Below are 18,452 nucleotides of genomic sequence, written 5' to 3' on the forward strand. Positions count from 1 at the left end.
GTCACCTGCAAAACATTGCACCTGACTTTGTTGTGTCATTGAAGCACTTGTGAAAAAACAGTCGCCAAAATCTTGTGTCAACTCTACGCCCATATGCCGAGAATGTATGAGGCACTGGAAAGGAAGAGGACGACAACGTAGTCGCATGATGTGACGTAACACTTTGGAATATATCCAACACTCTGGCACCAATTTTGGTCACAAACTCACCGTTGTTGGAGAACTGCGCAGAATCCATGGAAGGTGCAACGGCATACACCGTTATTTCAAACGGATTATCGTCTGCGCTCCCGAGTGCTGTGTACCCATTCACAGAGGGCACGGCTGTGATCCTGCAGGACACTGTCGGCATCGACACATCAAATTCCATCTCTTCGTCGGAGGTAAATTGACCCGTGAAAGATGCTGAACCACCAGTAAAAACACCTAGCACGAGAAAGTTATTCGTTAAATATCTTCCTAGTCAGAAACTGATTTTATTCATTTCAACTTTGAGCCCTGATGGTATATTTGCTTTTTCACGGTGGAATACATTTTCTTCTTCCATCCAAGTCATCCCAAAATGCTTTCTGTTCAACTTGCTAACACAGTCTGAGTTTTAACAATGTCCAGTATTATAGCTGAAAGCTAAAGTCCTGTCCGGATTTCAAATCATTTGGCAATGGCATTAGCATTGCATATTTCTGAAACATCTCGACAGTGATACTTTGTATGTACTAGGTAAGAATTCTGTGATAGTGTATTTGTTTTGTAGAAAAAAATGATGGAGCAATAATTAAAAATTGCGGCTCAGTTGAAAAGATCATCGACAGTCATTTTATAAGAATTGGGGGTATTCTTGAAGACGCCACCATCATCTGTTTACCTCCTTGTCAAAGTGCACTTCAAAATGGCCATTTTTTCGGCCATTGAGTTTGTTTACTTTACTGGTCGTTTGGTTCCGTGGAAGCGGAATTGATATATGTATAAGTTATTGTCAATGACAAAACTGCTATATGCATTAAACATACATCAACACCTATACTATCAAGCTATTATTATCACGATTGGCCCCAGTGTGAGTGAAGTAAGGAAAAAACAGGTAATCACTTTATTGATCTTGAAGCCAATAACTTACACCAGTTTTTGATATATTTCCCCGTCCTTGACTGCCCTCCAGCAGGCCTGACACTCTTTTTCCTCAATGCGCTTGCGTTTTTATTGGAAAGAGTGAAAAATTAGTTGCATTTGTTTTTTTAGCTACGGAACATGAAAGCAGCTACCCACTGGCACTATAAATCTGTTTGTTCGTTATTTTTGTACACCCGAATCACGTGCTTTACTTACTTCCGGAAAGCATAAGAGTGGGCACAGCATACGATAAGTTTCGGATTTCACTGAATGCTCCCGCAGTGGCGGTGACAGTCACCGTTATACTGGATACACTGGTGTCCAGATCTGTCTCAAGTGGAGTAACCGCAGTTACGTTGGCATCTGAAAAGAACGGAATTGGGTTGTAAATGTACTGGTGAAAGAATATAAATGGTTGGGCATTGTTAGTGCTAAATACGTGAGACAACTCGAAATACCTCTTAGTTGACTAAGAAACGCAGATGACATCAAAAGAGATTGTCATGCTATTTCCGACTTATCGCGGACTGAAAACATATCCTTATCTATGGAACACGGAAAACATCATCAATATCATCATCATCATCATCATCATCATCCCTAATCCTAATCCTTCTCCCCCTCCTCATCATCATCATAATTTTTAAAGAAACTGTCGTTCAATTTTGTCATGGTGAAGAATTATTTTTACCAGAAAGACATATGTTAAACACAGCGACAGAGGATGAACTCAATATTAGAAATATCGATACGACTTAGCAAATTTATCACACTGCTGCGCTAAAATGCAATATTGTATAATCATTGCATTCTTGCTTATTCATCACATTTAAAAGGCTTCTTGGTTCACCAATCAAAACAGTAGAATACCATGGCAAAACGTCCGTAGAAGGAAAGCGAACACTTGTGCAAATCAAGTAGAAAAGATCGTGGAAGGACTGTTATAATTTGGACGAAATATCTGTTTTCTCACCTTCGTAAGTGTACAGACTGGTTCCAATGTTACTGGGTTGATCGCTGTCACGCTGTATCGTAACTGTATAGTTGCCTGAGGGGGAAATGAAACTAGCAGCATGAATTTAAGTGTCACGTGTTGATTCAGTACATGCAAAAGGGAATCAAAATGTCCAGTTCGACACAAACTACGAAACACGAACAAGATGCAGATCCAAAAATCGACACGTATATGTTTTGCAATCGACACCCACCTGCAGGCAGTGCTGGTGACATACACGTGAGTGACGTGGTGCCCAGGTAATCTATCATGCTACTGTTATATTTCGTGCCATCAGTTGCTTCAAATTCACAAGTTAGCGTTGACCCAGACGTGAAGCCTGCTCCGATCAAGGTCAGCTGCAAATGACAGTAAAACGCGACTGTTTCAATTGAGTCCTCAAATAGGTCTATGATCAATATATATATATATATATATATATATATATATATATATATATATATATATAGAGAGAGGAGAGGAGAGAGAGAGAGAGAGAGAGAGAGAGGAGAGAGAGAGAGAGAGGAGAGAGAGAGAGAGAGAGAGAGAGAGATAACAAATTACTTAAAATAATATATAAGTAATTTGTGTTATATATATAACACAAATTAGATAGATAGATAGATAGATAGATAGATAGATAGATAGATAGATAGATAGATAGATAGATAGACAGACTGATGGACAGGCAGATACAGATAACTGTATAGTGTACAGCCTCCTACCAAAGAATCGACCATATCACTTACTGTGACTCTCTGTCCCACAGGTATGAAATTTGGTGTCACCCAACCAACGCCAACGCAGTCAGTTCCGTTCCCACCACACACACCGCAAGTATCGTAGGTTTTCCCGCTGCAAATATAATTGAACCTTCATTGATAAACCAGTACAAGTCCGTAATGTACATTACAAGCTGCTTGCAGAGATGAAATGGTGATATATTGTTTTTTTAACAGGAAAGAGAGCAAGAGAATCCGCAACTCGTACAAACTGACAAAATGCTGATTCGGGGACTCAAAATATAATGAATCAATTCAATGTCTCTTAATTCATTGGTTTAATCACTAGGGAGATCTCTGAGATTAAAGAGATCATTTTATTAACTCTAATGTTCCAGATTTTCTTCTGTACGTTTTTTCGAGTACCTTTCATTTCGCATGCATTTCGTCATTTATGGAAGGAGTCGACTCTCCAGACTGATGTCAAGGGATCACTGATTGGTTAATGGTTAGTCGCGGACCTATCATGCAATTGCAGTGTAACCAGGGTGAACCGCGTCAAAACAACAGAAAACAGCCGCCAGCAAGATGGCAGAAACGATAAATTGTTGCGTAATATAGTCGCAGGCCTTAGATTGTCGGGATTGTTAAAAAAAAAAACGAGAAAAGAAAAAAACATCACGCCAAATTTTCGAAAGAGCCTATATTTGCATGGTTTGCCCCCTAAACTGATTCATTACCCAACGCAAGCCTTTGTTTTAAAAACCTTGCTTGTTCACTACATTCCAGACTGTGAAAATGAAACCACCCGAACAAATTTGTTTACTCAATTTGGCGTAGTTGGAGAAAATGCAGGAAATGGCGAATGGTAGTACCAGCGCATAGTGAACATCGTGCAGAGTTTGTTCATTTGCATAAGGGCTTATTTGAAACTTTGACATTCAGATGATTCAACTAATGGAAGGCGCGCTACGATGGTCTTGCTCTACAAAGGGCTGTAGTTTTAGGGACCTAAACATAACAAGCTTCGTAGAAGGAGAAGAAGCATTTCCTACCATGATAACAGAAAACATTGTTTGATAATTATCTGATGTTATTACATGTGAAATGTCACGACGTCTTCCAATCTCAATTTTTGTTTCTGGAACTTTTTGACGGCTACCTCTAAACTGTTACCACTTACAATCGATTAAGTCGTCGCTACTTGCGATGTAAACTACCTCAACGTCGCTGATAACTGTAAATTTACATTCTGTTACTCAACTGTGTTGCATTAAAATGTCATTATTTCATATACAATTAAATGATCGATTAATCCCTTAATTGAAATGTTGCTATGGATACTTGATTACAGCAAAACAAACTCTGTCGGATAGAGTTATTTCTATAAGTATTTGCAGAAAAAAAGTATAAGGGTTTCTGTGTAACATACCTGTTGGCCACACCGTCACATCCTAAGCACGACGTGGCACTGACAACACCGTTGCAGCCACAGTCATTTTTGCCCGCGTCATCAGTCAAATTAGTGTTACCTCCAACACAGACTTCACACTCGTTCTCGTAGGCCCTGTCGAAACCTTTAAAGACAAAATGTTACATCTTACTTGTAGAAATGTCACCTTTGACGTTGTCCGGCGTGCGCTGTCTAAAAGATATCGGTTGCAAAGTGTAAGTACTGACGATTTATGTTCAAATCTGAGTTTATCACAAAATTAAAATAAAAAACAAATTACATCCAACTATTTGAAGTGTTTGGAATTATTGGATATACTGTTAGCCCCATCTGTTCTATGCGCTGTAGAGGGGTCGCCAGAATTCTTAAAGACAGTGGCTAGTTTTCAAACGTCATCAATCTATTACTGTGTTGATGACATTTTTCACTCTTTCTTGCCCTTGAGATATTCAACCAAACGCAATAGATACAATAAAACACATTGGTTAACGATGGAATATTTCATATTTCTGCATGTTACCGTAATACATTTTGTTTGATAGCCCGCCCTCGAAAAAAGTGATAGCCAAAATATCAATAAGCCCGCGCTTGCGTGTGCTGGAAATGTTCCCAACAGTTTTTATTGTCTTTAGCTACCGGTCTTGTTCCCATATATGTCAAAATCTTTAAAATTGGCCGAGATTCTATGAAAGCCGGATAGGGATGTCGGGGAAATTCGAGGCGCTAAAACGCTTGAACGCTAAAACGCTTGGACAATGTAACACGGTTGCTACGATGTACAGGGACAGTTTGTTCAACTTAGAACGGAATTACACAGTGCAAATTTTTATTTCAAAACACGGGTTTCCTTAATGTGCATGGATATTGAGGGTTTTTAATGGTACCCTGCATACAAACTCCAATTTATCTAAATCATCAGCATTTATATGACGTCACGCGGACTGTTGCTAGCAACAGCGCCTCTTTACGCCCTAGGTCACATCACAGACTCCGAACAAATGGAGTCACAAACAGTAGACGGCGCCCACAACTGAAGACCAAGAACTTGTACGAAGTCGTATCTCTATTTACTCGCGAGAAGATGTTGAAAACAATCTTTACAAGACAAAAACAAAACCAAATTACGATAAATGGATGTATTTTTGTAAATTACCTGGCTAGGGATAGATGTTTCATCTCAACAAATTTCGAGGCAGTAACGTCAAACGACTCGACGTGTTTTTTTTAATGAAACGGTCTGCACTTATCAGATATTGAACTATGGCAGTGACATCCAAAAATTACATCAAAATTTCACATACAAAACAGTCTTAGAGATACACTTTTGAAAATCTTATCTGATCATCTTATACCACTTTGTTATCGAAAAATCCTTCTAAAAATTTCCTCATTCTTATAAGGTGATAGCTCGCTGAAGAATGAGTAGGTCGCGACGCTTCTTTCTTACGAGAAATATCAACTCCTTCGACGCTATGTATTCAATAAGGCCAAAGGTCAAAATAAATCAAGATGGCGGAGTCGATAAATTTTGATGCCATTCGAAAACTAATAGAAGGCGCAGCATATTTAAACCAGTCCCACACTTACATTTTTAATCGGTCTTTAAGAAAGCAGATGTTTTCAGAGTGTAAACAACTGTTTTTGAAGATAATAGACCACTTTGTCCAGGCAAATATATGGATAATCAACCCTTTCGTACAAGGCAATATGTTCCCATTATCTGCTTATAATTAGCATGTTTAACTTTGTGTTCATTATATCTGCATCCCCTTTCTTTTAAAAAAATACAAAAATGATGAATGTTATCATCAGATAGGTTAATAAAATAGTGCAATATAATGTATGTCTGCAAGTACAGTATTCTCCTTTTTCCTTTTTCAGAATTATGTCAACGATTCGATGAATATTTGCAGCGTTTATTTTATGTGATGCAGTTATACATATTACGTTTGCAGTACATCATTCTGACTGTTTACTTTTATTCTCAATTTAACATAAAGGATCATGCTGATATTGCCATTCGTTCCCTAAGATATGCACAATCTAACATATATTTTATTTGAGGAAATTAGGCCTAAACTAAATTTAATAAAAAAATGGAAAATAAAGGAAAACAATGAATTGAAAACCAAGGCACACTGAACAAAACCAAGGGACACACTGACCGAACAACAACACAGTTTGTAAAGTATTGTCATGACTACTCTAGTCATCACAATGTCTGAGATGGCTAGAAACTAACTAACAAACGTAAAATGACCCCCGTCCCATCGGGAGGGGAGGGGAGGGGAGGATTGGGCAAACCCTCCACATATCTTTGAAATACCGCGGTGATGAAAAGTGAGCGAAATGTACCTTTCCATTTTCGTGACTTTTGTATCGCCAAGTCTTGTATATTTTGACGAAAGGGCAACTGGAAGCCAAGGTAACTTCTGTTCTCAAAATAGTATAAACAGACCTAAAACCATACTCTTCATCTGATGGCTGGCACAATCACAGAGTAGTTCGAATCGTGCTTGGAAAAAAAAGCGTGACCGTGTGATGTTTGTTCGATGATGCCAGATAAAGAGAATGGAACTCATTCTAAAATGACTACAAACACAAAGACTCACACTCGAAAACAAACAAAACTACCAAACGACACCATCGGAACACTTTCTAAAGGCATTGCAAAAAAAAGATAAACTAAAGTTTAATCCAAGCAATTTCATCGACATTTATGAGAGAAATTAAGTGGGCAATGATTTGAGCCAACAAATAGGATCTCTTTGTTCTGAAATTATTAATGATTTAACGTCCGACAGAGGCCATACCGAGAAACAACAGTCTGTTCACAGGGAAAATGAAAATATACTGTAATTAAAGTACGGTAAGTAAATGGATACTTTGGTCTGTGTACATTTTTCTCTCTTATTTTTTTTCTTTTATTAAATTTTTTCATTTAGTTTTTCATATAATCTAGAAGGGTGAAACCGATATATTTTCAACATCCGTCACTTGGATACAACACTAATGTACGTCATCAGATCCTATGTAATCATATTTCATAAAAATGTCCTTGTCACAATAATTTTCGATGAAACGCATTGATTTTCGTCAAAATGAGTGGTTTTATCCCAAATCCAATGTGTTATCCCTAGTGTGAAACACTGGATGCTATTTTAGTCAAACTCAACTGGTAACAACGACAGCACCCTGTAACATAGACGTGTACATCACATGATAACCGCTTGTTTTCGACACCTCAAAGGCTGACAAACGCATGATAACCGGCGGGCCCAACTGAATTGAGTATTTCTGAGCTATTCATGACCACACAAATACGACACTCCTGTCAAGAAGTAAAATGGTTATCACCCGCCGGCCAGTACCAACGTTTATGCCTGTCACTATGGCAAAATCTAAAATAGTACACAACGCTTTGGGCACTAGGCAAAGAAATAATTAACACAAGCGTGATCTCAATTTCTTAACCTTCACTGCTTTACTTAACAGAATCACGTTGCCATTGCAAACAAACTCTCGAATTAAGCCACCTTGTAATTTGCAATCAGGGCGATTCTTGGTCTGAGTAAAAACGATGACCCATCTCGTTTGTAAACTTTCCTGCGCAATTTTAGAAATTATGCCACCTCATTGACTTTCAATACGAACAGTATCGTACTGACCAGCAAAGACGGTGTGTTTAGTAAAAATTCATGAAGAAATCGTCTGTACTTCATCAGAACTTTATGCTTTGTGCGTGATCGAATATTTAGCGGGGGATCATGCACTGTTTACCAATTTTAACAACTGTGAATCCTACCTCAGAAAGTAATATCACATACCACGGGACGTAATTCTATTGGTCTACTAACATCCAGAAAAGAAGATAAAGTCTGACGATTAAACTTTTCAACTTTCAGAACACATTTGTAGCAGATTCAAAGTGTTTCACTTTATACTGCCTGCTGATGACAGGAATGAAATGTCGCATTGGTTCCTGTCGGGATATCATTTGTCGGCAGGATTTTGATGTGAAGTGACTTTCACATTCTAATATATGCAGCAATGACATGCTAAAAGTGTCTCTTTTTAAAATATGTATTATGTGTGGGAAGACATATATCCTTTTTGTTTGTTTTTGAACTGTGTATTTGGTTGTTTGGCGTTCATACACAATTGGCATAGCATACCTGGTAACACGCATGTGCCGGAACAGTCCATGTATTTGCTGGCGGTGCTGTTACTTCCATCGGAAGGTTCACAATAACCACAGTCGTCTCGTATCCATCCGCCATCACAGATATCACGGCAGTCTAGACGACGACTGTTGGTATCGTTTGCTCGTCCAGACGCCCCACCTAACACCGGATGAATAAAAAGACGGAATTTTCTGAAAATGTTACCGTAAAAGATTTTATATCTTGCGTAGAGTCATTTCTTTTGAAAAAATAAGGTAAATAGGATTATAACGGGCAAAAAGTTACAGGTGCAAATATTGCCAAACGACCACAAGCATTAGATCTTTTGAATGACAAAATGGCTAAATAATTATTTGTTACTCGCAGCAATTACAGGCTCACTAATGACACAACAAACGAACAGCCGACGAAGATTCTATAGGTCTTATTGTTGTCCAATTTGGCGTACACAAAATGAAGACTTCGAAATTTGAATTGAGAGAAACTGGACTTACCGACACATTCGCCGCAGTCATCCACGAATGCCGTCCCATTACAAGTTCCATAGCAATCCCATGTGATACGGTAGTCACTAGCCGCTTTGCAAAGTCCACACTTGTCCTTGCCAAAGTCACCACTTCTTCCCGTTGTCCCGCCGACACATTCATCGCAGTTGTTGATGTAAGCCCCACCGTTGCATATTCCAGCGCAGTCCTCTGTGGCGTTGCCATTACATACTCCAGCACAGTCCGTACTTGCAGCGCCATTACATACACCAGCACAGTCAGTGATTCCCAGACACACCTCTGTCGTTCGGAGAACATAAAAACCAAGGTTTTAGATGAAATGAGGAAAGATTCATTTTTTTCTGATATGTGTTTTAATCTTCTTAACAAATAGGCAACCATTGTTTAAAGGTATGCGGAGCTGGAAAACTGAGAGCACTGATGCGTGATACGTATCTCAGTTGCGCACGTGTATCGGACAATTACTGAAACCGGTGCGGTTTTTTGCATAACCGAAAATCAAGTATCCTTTCACGTTGTCTAAAAGTGAGCATTTTCACCAATCATGACAGGATAATGGTTTAAATTTCTTCAGGGGGTTGTTATTAAGACAGTTAGGATGAGCATTGTTTTATATAGTTTACACAGCCCTTCAGCATTCATTGCTTATTCAGTGCTTGTTGAGACTGAATTAAGTTCCCTTTTAAGGTGCAATATAAGCACTATCTGTGTAAGTCTGAGAGCTTTCTTTGCTGAAGAGTACAATCGACAAAGCTAAATGCAGTTGTGAGACATCCATGGCCCGAGGCAGGCCAGTGTTTTTTGAAAGTGTAGGGAAAATAAGAATACACCTACAGACTGGTCGTCAAAGCAGAGTCATTGTACCAGATAACGTTGTCTCCGGTTCAATATCTACAGTGTAGGAGTTCCTTACCCAACTATTTTAAATGCATGCAAATGACCTGCATACTTCTGCTATAGAAATTGACTCTACAGAAATTGAAACTGCTTCCGAAAGAGACACGGTACCGAGTGTCACGTTTACATTTAGCAAATTGACATAACGGACAGGGGCGCCTTATTTCCAGCGAAAGTCGCATCTAGTCTGGGACCAAATCCTCTGAACGAAGTCGTGCCGTTATAAGATTGGTCAGAAGAGGACAGAACTGTCAGAATTCTTGTCTTTAAATTCGATAGAACAGTCAAAATTCAGTCTCACAAAAAATAACTAAATATGATGACAATTAAATCATTAATCGTACCAGACAATACTATGAACTGTGAAAATATCCACGTCGGGTCATGTGACTAGATTTTTCCAATATTTTTGTGAGTTGCTACTCACGATTAAAATTGATCAGATTTACCGTTAGTGGCCCAGGCATTTTTATGTCGTGTTATTCATAAGGAGCCTTTATCTTTTCCAATAATAACGCCAAAAAAGAACTTGAGTAGAATTTGTAGTACAAAATTGGAGCCATTGTTATATTGTACCCTTTCTGTTGTCATGAGTCCCGGGATTAAAAGTTTTACAGCATTACAATTTTCTAAAAGTTTCTTGACAAGTTGAGCAAAACGATTTTATGAATAAGTGCAAAATTCTAGAAATAGTGAAAGGCGCGTAACTATTGTAACTTCGTGCAACTTTCAGACATTTCTCGGAGTTTCCGAGGACACTTAAAAGTTGGTTCTACCTTACGGAGACAACACCAGCTGGAAAAGGCGATTAATGTTTCCCTGTATGTGCGCTTATGTTAATATTATAGACTTAGAGTCAGACAAAAGGATTTTGTAGATTCGGGACTCGCATTTTATACTCCAGCTGAATCAGTTTGATAGCAATTTACATCCTAGTGAATTCAACCTGCATCCTTGAAATGTGTATATTGTTACGATAGAGTCAGTGGTTTTTAAGTTCTATTTGAAACTTACCCACAACCGAAGACGACACGTCACTTGATTCCAGCAGAGACGAGCTGAGTACACTGTAGCTGGACTGCAACTGACTGTCGCTGTCACTCGAACCGCTCACTAAGACAAGCGAAGACTCGATGGAGCTCGACAGGGATTCCCCTCCCTGACTGACCTGGGAACTTTTAGAGGATACCGACTCCACCTGACTGCTACTGCCGACCGACAAGTCAGAAGATTCATCACTGATAGATATTATTAAGGAATCGGCTGATTGATCGTCGCTCTCACTAAGTATGACAGATGAAGACACGACAGATATGATCACCGACGATTCTTCCTCTTGCTGGCTTGTATCCGATGCGCTCGAATCGACTTGATTAACGTTTACCGACGCGTCGGCAGATACCGAAGCAGAATCATCGGAATCAGATACTTGATCGGCGGATGATGCATCAGATGATTCGGATCCGGACTCTGACGTTTGGCTGTCGCTTTCCGATTGAGTATCTGAACTGACTGATTCCGACTCGGATGCCGAACTTTGCAGGCCGTCGGATGATGCATCAGATGATTCGGATCCGGACTCTGACGTTTGGCTGTCGCTTTCCGATTGAGTATCTGAACTGACTGATTCCGACTCGGATGCCGAACTTTGCAGGCCGTCGGATGAAGCATCAGACGATGCGTCAGACATTTGAGACTGTGAGGATTGGTCGTCGCTTTCCGATTGAGTATCTGAACTCACTGATTCCGACTCGGACGCCGAACTTTGCAGGCCGTCGGATGATGCATCAGATGATTCGGATCCGGACTCTGACGTTTGGCTGTCGCTTTCCGATTGAGTATCTGAACTGACTGATTCCGACTCGGATGCCGAACTTTGCAGGCCGTCGGATGAAGCATCAGACGATGCGTCAGACATTTGAGACTGTGAGGATTGGTCGTCGCTTTCCGATTGAGTATCTGAACTGACTGATTCCGACTCGGATGCCGAACTTTGCAGGCCGTCGGATGAAGCATCAGACGATGCGTCAGACATTTGAGACTGTGAGGATTGGTCGTCGCTTTCCGATTGAGTATCTGAACTGACTGATTCCGACTCGGACGCCGAACTTTGCAGGCCGTCGGATGAAGCATCAGACGATGCGTCAGACATTTGAGACTGTGAGGATTGGTCGTCGCTTTCCGATTGACTATCTGGACTGACTGATTCCGACTCGGATGCCGAAATTTGTTGTGCACCAAATGATGCATCTGACGATTCGGATTCCAATGACAGGCTGTCGCTTTCTGATTGTGTGTCTGAACCTGCGGAATCCGACTGAGGGCCTGAGTCTGATCCTTGATCGTCGCTATTTGCTGAATCTGACGAGTAGCCTGAGTCGGAACCGAGGTGTTCGCTTGCCTGGGAAACCGATGAGAGGCCGTCACTTAATGTATCGGACATCGAGTGACTGTCACTGTCGTGACTTCCTGATTGCATGTCGGAAGACGCATACTGTTGAACGTTGATGCTACCGTCTGACTCTGACATCATGTCCGAGCTGCCGAGTTGTCCCGCCGAGCTGAGATCAATTGATCCGAAAGAGCTTTCATGTGAATCACCGTGACTCAAGTCAGAACCTATCGAAAGGTCTGATTGAGAAACATCTGATAGAATCGAAATATCATCACTTTGGGAGAGCAGATTTGACGGCATTGATTCGCTATCATAGCTTGGCATGGATCCCATCGATCCCATGCTTTGAGAATCGAGAGAAATTATCAGTGACGAATCTCCCATTTGACTGCCTTGCGACCCGAACGAACTTTGATCAAAACTGCTAGGAAGACTAGCTTCTGAATTTAAGGAAATCATTAAGGAAGAGTCTGCCGATCCCATTTGACTGCTTTGCGACCCGAACGAACTTTGGTCAAAACTGACTGAAAGACCACTTTCCGAATTCAACATCGAGCCGGAATCGCTGCTGCCCAAAACGAGAGAGCTCGGCAATGAACTGTCGACGATACTGCTCCCTGAATCCGAGAGGCTCGAATCTGAGCTCGTTGCCAAACAGTTTGATGGGAAACGAGTAGCACATATTAAAAGAAAAACGACAGTTTTGATACAGTTCATCTTTGCACTTTCCGTTCGAAAACTTGGTCGACTTCTTAGGTGTGGTACCTTTGAGGCGCACAATCCCAGCCAATGCTATTCCTCTTGGCGTACTGAAGCAAGTGAGACTAGCGCTGCTATGACATCCTATCTCATTGATGTGTTACATAATTGAATTCTAATTTTGTAGAAGACGGCAAACAATAACCAATTGCAGATCGCACTGTGTAAATTATTTCAATAGAATTCCCTGTATGCTATCTGACGTGAAAGTGTTGTCGGGGAGGATTGTAATGTTCGCGAGTCAACAAACGTAACAACCTCTCCTACATCTTGAAATGGCATTTCTGTGTAACAAACGAAGGTCTACCCCTAAGTGTAAAGCATATTTGTATTCATTTCACAGAGTTTTCCCTTGAATGTTGACTCAGTGCCGTGCAAGAATTCAGTAGTCTCTAATATCATTAAACAGACTACAAATTAAATGAAATTGCAGGGCAAATAGCGTGCATCACCTCCATACGATAAAACTATTGCATCTTTCCCTGTAAAAGCACTGATACAGTACAGATAAACAAAAAAATAGACTGGTTCAACAATTTGACGAGAGGCCAATAAAATTTTCTATGGTCTTATGTTTATTCACAAACCTCATTTTTTAATTACACACATCTGTTCACAGCAACACACATACATATGTACATGGTATGCATGCATAGTATACATATATACATGCATACATGCATACATACATACATACATACATACATACATACATACATACATACATACATACATACATACATACATACATACATACATACATACATACATACATAAATACATAAATACATACATACATACATACATACATACATACATACATACATACATACATACATACATACATACATACATACATACATACATACATACATACATACATACATACATACATACATACATACACACGCACACACACACACACATACATATACATACATACATACATACATACATACATACATACATACATACATACATACATACATACATACATACATACAGACAGACAGACAGACAGACAGACAGACAGACAGACAGACAGACAGACAGACAGACAGACAGACAGGACTAATCATAAAATAAAAACAGATTGTCTTTGCATGCTACTGTAATACGAAAAAAAGTTCTTAATTTTCTTTATGATTTCATCCAGCGCCAGATATTGAAAAAATTCACAACAAAATGCTGCGTCATATTTTAAAACTGTACAACAACACTCGATCATTGCTATGAGGGGCGAGCTAGGCAGACCAACTTTGAAGATTCATATGTATTGTAAAATTATTAAATATTGGTTAAAAATATTGAAAATGGACAAAACAGAATGGTATACAAATGTTACGAGTTCCAAAAATGTAAAATAGATGTACAATGTTATGATTTTGGGCAAAAAGTGTAAGAGCTTTACTTCAAAGTTATGGTTTCGGAGAAGTTTGGGAACACCAAGGTGTAGGAGACGAGACTGTATTTTTAAGATTGTTTAAGCAAAGATGTATAGACATTGATATCCAACTTTGGATGAGCGACTTGAATAACTCTGAGAGGCTAAATACTTATCGTGCATTTAAGAAAGAGCTCACTTTAGAACCATATTTGACATGTATAGAGAAACCTGCTTTCAGACTTGCCCTTTGTAAATTTAGAACATCTTCCCATTTACTAAAAATAGAAACGGGCAGGTGGAATAATATTCCCAGACCCGACAGAGTTTGTAGCTTTTGTAATCTAAGTATCGTTGAAGACGAATTTCACTTTTTACTTGTTTGTCCAACTTATATGGACTTGAGAGCGAAATACTTACCTTACTATTACTTTAATCCTCCTGTTATGTATAAATTTAAGACCCTCCTTTCATCTCAAAATACCGTTACACTAAGGAATTGAGCAGATACATTCTTTTCGCGACAAAACGCAGGGAAGAGATTGCTAGAGCTGCCCACTTGGCAATATTTAAGATTTCTTGTATATGTATGTGTATGTGTTCTTTTGAATCAGTAATTTTGTTAACTAGCGATCTGTATTATTTTCTATTGAAGTTTGTACATTCTGGCCGGAGGCCATTAGTACTGAATAAACGAAATCACAATGTTGCGTTGTTTCTGTCGCGTAAACAAACCAACAACAGTTAAACGTCATCAATGCCATTACTTTGCATTAGAATTGAAAGTGCTTGTACTGCAAAATGCGAGTGTACTTTCTTGAAAAGAGGGGAATTTTCATTCTTTGGTAATATTTCATAGTGGTACTTAACAGTACCTAATACGGAGAAACAAAAATGCAAAATGAAATACTTCTCGTTATTAGTGTAGCAGTATACCTCTGCCTTTTGCGTTAAACGGCGATTCAGGACTTCTGAGCGGATAGACGTACAGCGTAAATTGTTAACGTTACCATCGAACGGGGCGTGCGCATACACGATGTGAACGAATTCTAGATTCTTTCCTTGGAAACGGTGTAAATGTTTTATTGTTTCCTTGGAAACGGTGTATATGTTTATGACCTTCGGGGAGCAAACAGTTACTATTGACCCCACAGGCCTTGGTTATACATACCAAAATATCTAGTCATGATTGTTGGCGCAGACAAGATTTTTGGATTACTCATCGATAGTTTTTGGTGACTCGGTTACGAAGTCAATATCATCTGTTTCACAATTTTTACCCCAAAATATAACTTTACATGCCGTCTTGGATTTTTTAAAAAGTTCTTTGAAACTTAGAACGATTGGAATTGTTTTACCGTTTTATACATCTTAGATAGTTCAACCGGGAGTAGTTCAAGTTGAGAGTCAATAGACTTCTGTTTTGCAGTCTTCGACCCAGGCCCCGTTGGTTAGGTCACATTCCCTCTAGAGAGACCGTGGTTTGGTTAAGTTTCCGTTTTGATCGTGTGACCTAAAAATGTCAGACCACACCTGATTGCTGTCTGTCGTTTAGGGACCCTGTGCGCAAAACGTTTGAATCAAAGCACAAGCAAGATTTCAGGCGTAGATGACGTGATTTAGGCGTAAATTAAGTTACATCACTCGACAAGTATTGTTCGATGTTTGAGCCTTCTAGCAACGGACTAAAAGTGTAAAATGTTTGTTGAGTCATATGTCAGCGATGCGGATGTCTTCGGCTTCACCTTGTCTTGTCTAAGGTGAAAATGTTTCCTGATAGAGGGCGTGAAATGCTGGAGTTGTTCGGGGGGGGGGGGGGGGGGGGGGGGGAGGAAGTAGCCACTGTGTGTAAAGTGAATGGTTTAGATTTTGCCGTTCTTGGTGACTTATTGCATAACTTAGGGACCTTGTCAGGCTAACTAGGATTTCCGGCTTCAGGTCCGGGATAATGTCGTTTTGAAGTTTTAAGCAGTAGCACTGAGCTGATAGGAAACACAGTGTTTATGTCCAGTGTGTCTGAACATCGCGGAAAAAAACTCCGCTTGGCACTGAAAACGGACGGTGGATATATTAGTTTGACGCCAAAGGTAAGTAGTGTGTTTCTCATAGAGGATGTGTGAGGCTTTTGCACGCTACCATCTCCTCCCAAATGGTGTTCACCATTTCATCTCCAGATATGTTGGCAACAGAAGATTGGAATGGTTACTTGGTTAACGTATATATAGAGAGAGTTTGGATTCAATAATGAATGTAATCTGTAATCGAAATAGGCCACATTTTCATGAGATTTATCATGAGGGAGGTTTCATTATGTTAATTTTGTTTGCTTTAAATCGAAAAAAAATTAGCAAGGGTATGGACATAATTGGTGGAGTGACAATCAAGTTTCAGAAGGAAGGTAAAATCGCGACAATAGAATAAATCACACACAGTATCACGATTTTAATTATTTTGAAAGTAGCAATAATCATAATGTCTGATTGTTTTATTGTGATGATAACGGTGATCGTCTTGATAGTGAGGATGGTGGTGATAGCGATGATAGTGATGATGGTGACATGATGGCGATGACGGCAACAATAATCAGTATGATTGTGGTGGTGATGATGTGACGATGTTGACGATGTTGACGACGACAATGATGACGATGATGACGCTGATGATGATGATGATGATGATGATGATGATGATGATGATGATGATGATGATGACGATAATGATGATGATGATGGCGGCGGCTTGGTCACTTAGACGGCGCAATTCGAGGAAAGGTTCGGTTACCATTCAACTGAAGAAGTCAGTCTGATAAATTGACTTCTAAACGTCTGATTAATATTGAAACTTTGCCTGTGTGTCTGAAACCGTTTTGTATTGCTTTTCCATTTACAAATCAAAATACAGAGGCACAAAACGATGAACAAAATGGAGACAAACACAATTGAATTGAAAACAAAAGTATTGGCCTTCGAGAAACAAGGAATTTAAAACATCTTTCGGTAATAACCATTTTGCGTTATGAATTTCTAGCTTGCCATTACTTTTTGCAATACATTCTCCACATCCCCATTTTTGATGCAACGTTGCTCTAAATCCAAATCTTGGAAATAGGGGTAAACACTTCTGCATTTACTCGTTTATAAATATTGTTTCCAAATAGTCAGAAGATACTTTAGGACGTTTGAAAAATCCAAGGAACCTAGGATTATGTGTCGTAGAGTTGGAAGTTCTGTACTACCAGTCTTACTGTTTTTGAAATAAATTTTAATACAAAAAAAGTAGATGATTCCGTGTTTCAATTTCCTTGTGAAAACATTGCAAAGTGGATCAGTGACAACGAGAGTTTCCATCTTAAAGAGATCGTCATTTGAGTAGATGATACGATGTAAAAACTTAAATTGAAAAATTCAGGCTATAGTATCGATTGCACTCAATCAGTGCATACTTTTTATTAAAAATGACAGAAACCCCCTCACACTATATATTGTCAAAAAGCAGAGAATCTAAAGTTAAGTATGATAGCAATAATTTACTCTTAGGAGGCATGGGTAAATATTTGGGGTAGAAAATCTAACTTTTGGTATTCGTGATCAAAACAAATTTAAGTCAAAAACTTGATACTACATGAAATTTAATATTTTCATTTAAAACTAGAATATATTTTCATTTAAAACAAGAATATATATATATATATATATATATATATATATATATATATATATATATATATATATATATATATATATATATATATATATATATATACGACAATTTTTGCATGGAAATTCATTTGTGTTGGTAGCTGATTACTGTCAATTGAACCTTTGATCTCAACGCTCTAGATTTTAGTCACTGAAATTTCGGTTGCAGCACTAAAACCTTCGTCAGCACTACAGCTTCTGCTGACGAAGGTTGTAGTGCTGGTGCAACCGAAAATTTCAGTGACTAAAATCTAGCGTGTTGAGATCAAAAGTTCAACTGACAGTAAACGACAATTCTGTTCTCATCAACTGTTATCATTCCTAAATGTCAAGGGCTAAAAATTCAAAAA

At 39.0% G+C, this 18,452-nt stretch overlaps 1 protein-coding gene across 2 annotated transcripts in view; it reads right to left on the reverse strand.

Moving 5' to 3' along the window:
* Positions 1 to 13,074, reverse strand: part of LOC139121106 (serine-rich adhesin for platelets-like) — a 28,413-nt gene extending 15,339 nt beyond the window's left edge. For both annotated transcript variants that reach the window (XM_070685745.1, XM_070685744.1), the window contains exons 1-9: positions 10,881 to 13,074; positions 8,958 to 9,248; positions 8,455 to 8,622; positions 4,259 to 4,403; positions 2,854 to 2,959; positions 2,319 to 2,463; positions 2,084 to 2,158; positions 1,327 to 1,473; positions 211 to 426 (exon numbers count right to left, since the gene is read on the reverse strand). In XM_070685745.1, coding sequence (XP_070541846.1) covers positions 211 to 426; positions 1,327 to 1,473; positions 2,084 to 2,158; positions 2,319 to 2,463; positions 2,854 to 2,959; positions 4,259 to 4,403; positions 8,455 to 8,622; positions 8,958 to 9,248; positions 10,881 to 12,978 — 3,391 coding nt within the window. In that variant the 5' untranslated portion in view covers positions 12,979 to 13,074. The remainder of the gene's footprint in view (positions 1 to 210; positions 427 to 1,326; positions 1,474 to 2,083; positions 2,159 to 2,318; positions 2,464 to 2,853; positions 2,960 to 4,258; positions 4,404 to 8,454; positions 8,623 to 8,957; positions 9,249 to 10,880) is intronic.
* Positions 13,075 to 18,452: the final 5,378 nt, after the last annotated feature.

Source organism: Ptychodera flava, chromosome 21, assembly GCF_041260155.1.
Source record: "Ptychodera flava strain L36383 chromosome 21, AS_Pfla_20210202, whole genome shotgun sequence".
NCBI classification, from domain to species: Eukaryota; Metazoa; Hemichordata; class Enteropneusta; family Ptychoderidae; genus Ptychodera; species Ptychodera flava.